The sequence below is a fragment of the Musca domestica genome, unplaced genomic scaffold (assembly GCF_030504385.1).
Source record: "Musca domestica strain aabys unplaced genomic scaffold, Musca_domestica.polishedcontigs.V.1.1 17, whole genome shotgun sequence".
Taxonomy (NCBI): domain Eukaryota; kingdom Metazoa; phylum Arthropoda; class Insecta; order Diptera; family Muscidae; genus Musca; species Musca domestica.
The window spans coordinates 3947028-3957307 of NW_026712230.1; the positions used below are offsets into that span (position 1 = coordinate 3947028).

At 32.2% G+C, this 10280-nt stretch overlaps 1 protein-coding gene across 1 annotated transcript; it reads left to right on the forward strand.

Moving 5' to 3' along the window:
• Nucleotides 1-3647: 3647 nt before the first annotated feature.
• On the forward strand, nucleotides 3648-4442 carry LOC131801684 (uncharacterized). Its single transcript, XM_059120610.1, has 2 exons — nucleotides 3648-3805; nucleotides 3866-4442. The coding sequence occupies exons 1-2, from the start codon at nucleotides 3725-3727 to the stop codon at nucleotides 4352-4354; spliced, it is 570 nt and encodes a 189-aa protein (XP_058976593.1). The 5' UTR covers nucleotides 3648-3724; the 3' UTR covers nucleotides 4355-4442.
• Nucleotides 4443-10280: the final 5838 nt, after the last annotated feature.

Below are 10280 nucleotides of genomic sequence, written 5' to 3' on the forward strand. Positions count from 1 at the left end.
ACCTGGGGTCTAAAACTGAAGGCATAATAAAACAAGTAAAAAAGCTGTAAGTTCGGCCGGGCCGAACTTTTAATACCCTCCATTATTTGGTACAAATTTGACAATTTCCAAAAAAAATATAAAATCCGTTAAAAATTCTGTTAAAATCTTAAAAATACCGAATGCCTATACGATGGCGTGGACCTGCATAGGCAACTTTTGTCATAAGCTATTACAATATTTAAATGCGAAACTTGAAGAAAAATCTGTTATATGGGGGCTATACGAAGACGTGGACCTGCACAGACAATTTTCTGGCATGGGCTGAAGTATCCATTACGAACTTCACATACGAAATTTGAAACAATCCCGGTAAATAATGTCGCTGAAATCATGAAAATACCGAAGATCGGGAGGTACCGTTATATGGGGGCTATACGAAAGCGTGGACCTGCACAGACAACTTTCTGTGATAGGCTGTAGCATCCATTATGAACTTCAAATGCAAAATGTGAAACAATTCCGGTAAATAATGCCGCTAAAATCATCAAAATACCGAATATCGGGAGGTACCGATATATGGGGGCTATACGAAGACGTGGACCTACATGGCCCATTTTCTGTTTTATGCTGTAGAATCTATTAAAAACGTCAAATACCAAATTTGAAACAATTCCGGTAAATAATGTCGCAAAATCATGAAAATACCGAAGATCGGGGGGTACGGTAGACGGGGGCTATACGAAGACGTGGACCTACATGGCCCATTTTCTGTTTTATACTGCGGTATCTATTACGAAATTCTGTCTAAGGCTGTAGTATCCATTACGAACTTCATATGCCAAATTTGAAACAATTCCGGTGAATAATGTCGCTAAAATCATCAAAATACCGAATTTCGGGAGGTACCGTTATATGGGGACTATATGATAACTTGGACCTACATGGCTCATTTACGAACTTAACCTGCCTACTGGCAAAATATACATATGTTCAAAATTTTAGCCTTCTATCTCAATTTGTTCGAAAGATAGCGTGATTACAACAGACAGACAGACAGACGGACAGACAGACAGACAGACAGACAGACAGACACACAGACAGACAGACGGACATGGCTAAATCGTCTTAGAATTTTACGCTGATCAAGAATATATATACTTTGTTGGGTCTGACATGAGTATTTCGAGGAGTTACGAACGGAATGACAAAATTAAAAGAAACTCATGAAACCCATGCCTTGTTTCATTTTCAGATTACTAGGGTTTTAGCTACCGATAATAAAAAAAACATTTTTTTTACGAATATTGTGAACGATTTGGAAATTGAGTTGATTTTACCGTAGACTAAAAAGCCCGATCAAAATCGAGCGAATAGTCAATTATTGGTTAACATTCCTATATAGCTTCCCTACCAATGCACAGTGGTCGAGGTCGTATGGGAACAGCGGCCAAAAATACTTTCAGTGCAGATATCAATATGAATCTTTGGTTATGGTACTTTGATGGGATAAATATAAAAAATGTGACAAAATGGATATGGTCGATGCATGTTTTGTCATGGTCCCCATATAACGTAACTCCCGAATAAGGGTTATTTGCCCAATTCTTGTCACTTTTCTACACCAGATTGTAATGTTATTTGACATTTTACGTTCTAAGGAGCTAAAAAATAATCTTACTGAAAATTATTTTAAAAACAGCCCGCCATCAGGTAGAGTCCCTTCAAGGGTCCCTTCAAAAATAGAAGCATTTTTTATACAAATCAAGTCCAAATTTGATTTTTTTGTAAACAAAATAAAATAAAAATTTAATGTAAAATTAAATCAAAGATAAATTTTGCACAAATAATTAGTTTGACTTAAGGCCCTATTGAAATTGTATATAACCGGTCAAAATTTAGGTATAGCTCCCATATATATTCATCCAATTTGCCTTATATTGTGCACCAAACTTGTAATATCAAATAGTATGGAATATACGTACGACCAGATGGGACCTGAAAATAAGTATGCCAAATTTGATCGAAATCGGTTCAGATATATATGTAGCTCCCATATATATTGTTCATCCGATTTATTATTTTTGTCCTCCGCAGCCGTAATATGCACTCTGTGACAACGATATTTGGGGAAATATATCAAATATAACTCAGAAATACCCTTTCTAAATTTTATCGAGATCTGTTAATATTTGGACATGGCTCAAATATATATCTTCGTCCGATTTGCCTTTTATTGTGCACCAAACGTGTAATATTAGCCCAAATCATATATATCTATCCGATTTCAAGTTAATTGTGCACCAAATGGATAATACAAGCCCGAATTGAAAAGGCGCAAATGCCTCGACAAATTGAATAGAAATCGATTCAGAGGAGGATATTCCTCCCATATATTAGTTCCTTTGGACTTTTAATTATTACTATAATCATTGTTGGTATGATTTAATTCTCACAAATTCCCCATTAAAACCTTTATTTGTTATGTGACGCTCTACTAAATATGCAAAGTGGTGAAGGGTATCATGAAGTCGGCCCCGCTCGACTTTAAGACTTTCTTTACTGGTTATTGTTTGGTAAGGTTCGCTGTCCCATTATTAAAGGGGTCAGAGCTCAGAAGAAGACGGTTAATAAGATCGGTGTTTGTTGAAACACGAGCATTTTTTCTGGCATGATTTTGTCGAAACTTGGAAGATAGTGCCATGGATATAAATTTGTTAACTCTTTAGCAGTTTCCAGTGCAAAGGCCTTAAATTAAATCGACATAAATATTATACCCAGAGGACAATGCTTGCAACATTATTGAACACCCCTTAATTACATCCTTATCAATCCCTAACAACAAAAACATATTCTATGTCACTAGCACCATAGAACTGACAAAATTGCAGCGAAGTCACTTCAGTATATTGGGCATAACGTACACATCTGACAAAATCTGAAAGTTAAATTAGCACTTTTAGAATCTTAGGACCATTACTAATGGCGTGAAAAAAATGACATTGGAGGATTCAGGGGGGAAAACAATTAAAACTTTAACTGAAATCCAATTTTATTTTCAAAATTAATCTTAAAGGCAACTTAGAACACTCACATCTTCTATATTATACACATATACTAAACACACAAATTACTGCTCTAAAAATAAGTTAATACCTTGCTTTTCAATAATAATGCCAAGATTTGTAATTTTAAAATGTATTTAATTTTGTAATACAGTTCTATTTTTACTCCACTTTTTCTCTGATCCCACTGAAAAAAACAACTAACTATATTTTCTCTTTTTTGATGCTATTTTCGAAGGGTCCCGTTAGAATGAAGCCAAGATTATTATGTTTTCTAAAAAGCTTAACCCCTTAAGAGTTCATTTGTACACATTTGACAATAAATATCTTATTTTCATTTTTTGAATTTTGGCCAATGGCAGCGACCACTGTGCAATGGTGTCTAAAATCTGCAAACAGCTTCATCAAAATAATATCTTCATTAAACATTGCATTTAACTACGTATAGCATCTGTGTAAACCGATATTATTATGATAATTTTATATCGATGAAGAGTTATTTAACAACTGTAAATCATCAATATTGACAAAGCTGCCACAATTGTTTGCACTGTCCACTTGCTTTCCATCTCTGAGTGATGTAAGTCCCTATTATTTAGTTCAATTTAAATGGTACCTTCCCCTTTCTCCTCGTCAGTTAATATCGAGAGTAACAATTCATATAAATAGATGCAGTCGGAATGTTTTTATTCAGCATAGGCAACATGAAGTACTTTGTGGTTCTTGGTCTCTTGGCACTCTTGGCTGTGGGCCAAGCTCAAGTAAGCATACCTAGTTTTTTTTTTCATTACTAACTTAAATTTAATTTAATTTTTTTCAAGAATGATGAAAACGAAACAACAACTGTGGATCCATCCGAAGATGAGGGAGATTCTTCTCCATCACCTCCTCCACCCCCACCACCACATCCACCTAAACGCCCGGAACACGGCAGACCTGGTCATGGCAGACCCGGTCCAGGACAAGGACATGACCGTCCTGAGCCAGGACATAATCGTCCAGGGCCATTGGGATTCTTCCAACCTGAACACCGGCTACCTTTGCCAAGGCCTTTGGAATTTTTAAGAAATGTCTTTTCGCCCGTTAAACCCCATGGTGATTCACAAAGAGAAGGTCCAGAAGCCAACGCCCATGAGCGTGATCAAGTTGCATTTATTTTTGGCTCGGGCAAAGTAAAAGGTAAAAGTTTCTCCGATTACAGCTCTGGACACAATTTCGGTGGCAATTCATTTGGTGACACCTATGGACAGGGAATTGTCGTTGGTGAAGCTTCTACGCCAACCACTACTACCACTGCCGCAGCTGAATAAGGTTAATACCTTATTTTATTTCATATCTAACAAAATTTGACAATGAAACCCCGTTCTACATGGCTTTGGATTTTTTAAGAAGTTAAATAAACAAAAAAAAAAAAAATAAAAAAGTTTTTTTTTTTTTTGTAATTACTAATTAGGAAGGACACTTGAAATCATTGAAGTCCTTTTCTAAAATTATGGATCAACATAATATTTTACAACAATGCTCGCAGTTGTCCTGGTTAGACAGGTGTTTTACCACAGTAGTTTAATTTGAAAATGACTCCCGCACTAATGAGACATGGGATCAGATGGACAATAAGGCTTGTGTGGGACGGCAAATACTTATTTGTCGTAAAACAATCACTACTTATTTAGAGTGACATTTGTAATGAATTTTTGCTTTTTGCTGGGATATTAGTTTTCGCCGAATATAATTTGTTTTTTGGAACTCTACCTTCATCCACCATGAGTGGTACATTAACTTGATAATTCCCATTCTCCCAGCTGATTATTCCCTACAACACTATGTGTTGGGGGTATTATAAGTTTGATTGGGCCAACAATTTTATAACACCTCGAAATATTGGTTTTCCCACATAGGAAAGTATATATGAATCTTCCTATCTCGCCGAGCTGAGTCGATCTAGTTATGTCTGTCCATGTTAATTTGTAATCACTCTACAGGTCGCAATTATGGCCCGGAGGGCCAGAATAGAAGCCTATTGCTTTTGTAAATGATCGCATAATATTTAGGGGTTGAAGTGGACCAAAAACTGAAAAATTTCCTGATTTTGCAGTTGCTCTACAGGTCACAATCATAGACCAACCGACGCGAAAGTTAGCATGGGGCTAGAACTTAGGGCTGGGCAGAAGTTTTTCGATTTTGAAGGTCATCGGGTAATATTTAGTGGGTATAGACCATAATATTTGTGTTAAATAAAAGTCAAAATTTCCATTAAACCGCAAATATTTTTAATCGCTGTGAAATCACAAATAGACGAACAAGTCAATTCTAACCGTTACATAGATGCCAATGGTAAATATATCGGATATATATCGAAATATATACAATGTATATATACAAAGGAAAAGGATGTTAGCTAGAATGCTTATATTTCAAGAAAGGCTGGGCAGATTTTGACAAATTTTGTCAATTCACAATGCCCTCTTGTCATAAAAGTATAAAATCTAAAAAAATCGCATAAAAAGATGTCCATAATGATGCTAATATAGATTTTGTAGTATTTTGTGACATATTTTTATTTCTTCATATTTTTATCACATGCTATTTTTTTTAATTTGACTTATAATATTGAGTGTATATTTTGTAATATTTTTTCACCTCACAACACAGGCTGGGATTATTATATACATATTGAAATTATCGTCCGATCCTCACGAAAATTTTCACAAGGGTAGGGTTAGGCTCAGAAGGGCTCAGAACTCTTGCTGATTTCGTTAACGAATATAGCCAATAATCGTAGACAAACAAATCATACATTTGAGTCTAAAAGATATGATGTTGTTATTATTTTTAAGAAAAATAAAACAACATTATTTTATTTCACGGGTATCTCTTTATTAAATTGCGGTAATGCGCAATTATAGCCAAGATGAAAACTAAAACTATATGTTTTTGTGTCTCTTATTTATATCAATAATCATAGAATGGAACAGAGGAAATGGGCTAATTTGACCAGACAATATACCGGGAATTGTTTATTTGTTAAATAGCTGATAGTTTAATATTCACATTGATAAATTATAGCCAGCCACGATCAAAGTGATACAAAGCAATTCCAATGAATTATTGGATCAACTTTGGTCGCGAAAAAGAAGTGCATTTGCGTATTAAGAGTTTTATATGTAAATATTGGGTAATTGCAAAAAGTAAATTTCCAAGGAATTAATATTTGGTCGATTTTGACTGTTGCAAAAGTGCATGTTACTATTTTGTCGTTTGGACAATGAAAATTAGTGGCCTGATAAAATTCTGGGTAATTATTGGAAGACTGATTCGGATTGTGGCGGAAGTGTTACACGTGCCGGCATACAAAAGAAATTACATACATAAATATGCTAATGTGTGTATGTGTTCATTATATTGTGAATATTGGCGTGACCGTAAACTCAACTTACAGCTCGGCGGAGTGGGTAATTATTGAGCAAATGCCCCAGGTCAAAATGCTAAGGGTAATATCTGGGCAGTGATCCGTGACATAATTTCAAAAGCGAAATCTTCCAAAATGGATTTGGACAAAAAGGGGCTTCTAACATATTGTAGTGTTGTAGGGTATCACATGGCCGGCCCCGCACGACTATAGCCTTTGCTTACTTGTTTTAATATGTTTGTGAGTGTTTAACTCATTTTAGAAATTAAAAAATTAAAGTAATAAAAAAAACTTGTTGCATCTCATTTTGAAAAATTCTGACAGAAAGCGGCATAGCATCAGGGCATGATTATTCCATTTAGAACACCTCGGAATGTTGGTGGGACATCAATAAAGAATGTATTCATGATCAGTACGCAATTGTAAACCCATTGATTGAAATAAGGAATTCTCAACTAAATTGAATGTAATTTGCTGTTTTTTGATTATCAAAAGACATAAATACTTCCCGCGGAGCATTGTCAATGTCTGCCCTCGTATTGCCATACATCCTTAATATTTCGTCGGTTTTAGTGATATTTTGCAACCTATTTAGCTGTCCTGCTGCTTTTTATACCCTCAAACGTGTGCCTACAGAGGGTATATATCATTTGATACGGCCAAATAACGGTTTTACGCCCCAGGTTTCTTATACAAAATCCGTTTCAGGACATTTGAAGTCGATCTAGGGTTGTCCGTCCGTCCGTCTGGCTGATGCTCACGATAACTCTCTACGAAATTATTCGATTTGTCCCAAACTTGGTACATCGTAATATTATTATCAACAATCTTAGATAGAGTTCAGAGATGGTCAATATCCGTCCACTCTTTTAGGTACCTGCACCACTAAAAGTTAAAAAATTTTCGTAGAAAATAATTTGCCCTGTACAACATCGAATGATCCCTTCGTTTTTGTGAAAAATTTACAAATCCCAATATTTTTGTCAGTGCTAGATCATGTGCGAAAATGGACAATATAGGCACACTCCATCAAGTACCTCCCCACAAAGGGACAGCATTTGGAATAATTATAACTCTTATAAAATGTGAAATAGGAGTCCGATTATCAAAATTTATAAGAGCCAAAAGTAAGTAAAACGCGAATATTGTCTTAGAGGTTTAAATCAGTTAACATTGGTAACTATGTTCTTATGATATCATAACAACAGAGGTATTTTCACAGGGTTGCTATAATATGACTCTGTCTTGTCTTATCTTAATATTTCTGTGGCCCGTTCTTATATTTTTCCGTTATAGTCCACTTTTGTTATCCCTTACTTTAGGAAAAATGAAGTATAAAGTTCACATTATCGGGTTCTCACTATTACATTTTCCCTTTAAAATATATGCATTTTTTACAGAGATATGGCAAGTTTTTTTAAACTGGTATTCACTGTATTTTTATCACAATGGCATCGTCATTTCAGTTAAAAAGTAATAAACAAAATGCGAATTTGTAATTAATTTCGTGAAGCAAAATTTATAATTCAGTTCTTCAATATAAAATAAACGATTTGCGTTATCCCTTTGTTATATATATAAATTATGCTGTTATTGCCATATTATCAATATAAAATATGGCAACATGAATTTAGTAAACTTTACGTTAAGAGATAAAGGTAAAATGGTCTGACCTTTTGCTTATCGGGCAGTTCATACTTAAATGAAACTTGTAATAACGAAAAACAATTTATGTGTCCGACAACATCACTTTTTTATCTATCGGGAAGATGTAATAACCGGCCTATGTATATATAATATAATAATATAATATAATATAATATAATATAATATAATATAATATATAATATAATATAATATAATATAATATAATAATATAATATAATATAATATAATATAATATAATATAAATAATATAATATAATATAATATAATATATATAATATAATATAATATAATATAATATAATATAATAATATAATATAATATAATATAATATAATATAATATAATATAATATAATATAATATAATATAATATAATATAATATAATATAATATAATATAATATAATATAATATAATATAATATAATATAATATAATATAATATAATATAATATAATATAATAATATAATATAATATAATATAATATAATAATAATATAATATAATATAATATAATATAATATAATATAATAATATAATATAATATAATATAATATAATATAATATAATATAATATAATATAATATAATATAATATAATATAATATAATATAATATAATATAATATAATATAATATAATATAATATAATATAATATAATATAATATAATATAATATAATATAATATAATATAATATAATATAATATAATATAATATAATATAATATAATATAATATAATATAATATAATATAATATAATATAATATAATATAATAATATAATATAATATAATATAATAATATAATATAATATAATATAATATATATAATATAATAATATAATATAATATAATATAATATAATATAAATAATATAATATAAAACAAAACTTGCAGAAACGAAAACAAATAAAAGTTTGAAAAATGTAAAAATGTGATTTCAAAATTCTATTCCATAGACCTTTCCAAAAATTTGCATATTGCCTTAGCGGTTTAAATCAGTTAACATTATAACAACAGAGTTATATTCACAGGGTTATAGTGTTTATCTTGTTTTTCTTTTCACTGCGAACTTCAGATCAGTTCGTCTCGAAAGAAAAATAAACATATAAAATCGGTCCTTAAAACGCTATTTGAAACAATAGGACTCTGCTGCAGAGTTGCATTTTTATACATAGAAATGGAGGGTGTATTATTTTGTCATTCCGTGTGAAAATATCTACTTTATGGGGTCTACCAAAATTCTATATCGATTAACGATGTCCGTTTGACTGCCTGTATGTTTTATGGTCCGTCTCCTGAGGTTTGAAATTTGGCACGATAGTTTGTATTATGTCTAGGATGGTTGGTATTGAAAATAATATATATTGGTTCACATTTTGGTACGGCCCCCCAATAGCCCTTATCGTTATATAAGGGTAGCTGCAGATATTCAGTATTTTTACAATTTTAGTCCAAATTTTCTATCGGGGTTGTATTAAATGCGGTCTTTGTAGTTCACAATGGGATCTACACCGGTGTCAAAACATTGTCCAAATTGGTCCACCAATGTTTTAATGATCCTAGTCAAATTTTTCCACAGTGTTTTGAATTCGGTTCACTGATATTTCGATCTCTCTGAAATTAGCAATTATATTGAAACACGTTTGAGTCCAGATACTTTTATTAAAATCAATTTTACCTAATGAAGTAGGGCGTTGAATGGTTTTAACTTCTTATTTCCTTCGATATTGTATTACCTTGCTGGTTGTGCCTTCAATGTATTGCTATATGGCGCCACTCTAAATTATGTACTACGAACATTGCTGCAGATAGGGTTCATATCCTTTGAAGACTTGAACCGTCCAATAAAAGTAAATCTTGTAAAAAATGTATCAAGAACTTATCAAATCCTTTATATAAATGGGTGGCATACATTGGCAAAAGTTTTTCTTACCAATACATAGCAATACATAAACGTGGTGGAAGTTTATCCATTTTCAATTTTGTACCAACTTTGAAATTCCCTCAGAGGGCTTAGAAACTGAGACAGACGGACGCACTAGATAAACTTAAAATTATTCGTCGATGCAACAAAAAACCAGTAAGGAGCCGGAGCCGACTATATGATATCCTACACCACTATGCATATTTAGTAGAGCTCCCGTAACAAAAGAATTTATATT

Bases quoted from the DNA above. Each gene is read 5' to 3' on its own strand.
- LOC131801684 (XM_059120610.1), top strand. From the start codon at position 3,725: ATGTTTTTATTCAGCATAGGCAACATGAAGTACTTTGTGGTTCTTGGT. The intron at 3,806-3,865 runs GTAAGCATACCT...ATTTTTTTCAAG, and splicing joins TGGCTGTGGGCCAAGCTCAA to AATGATGAAAACGAAACAAC.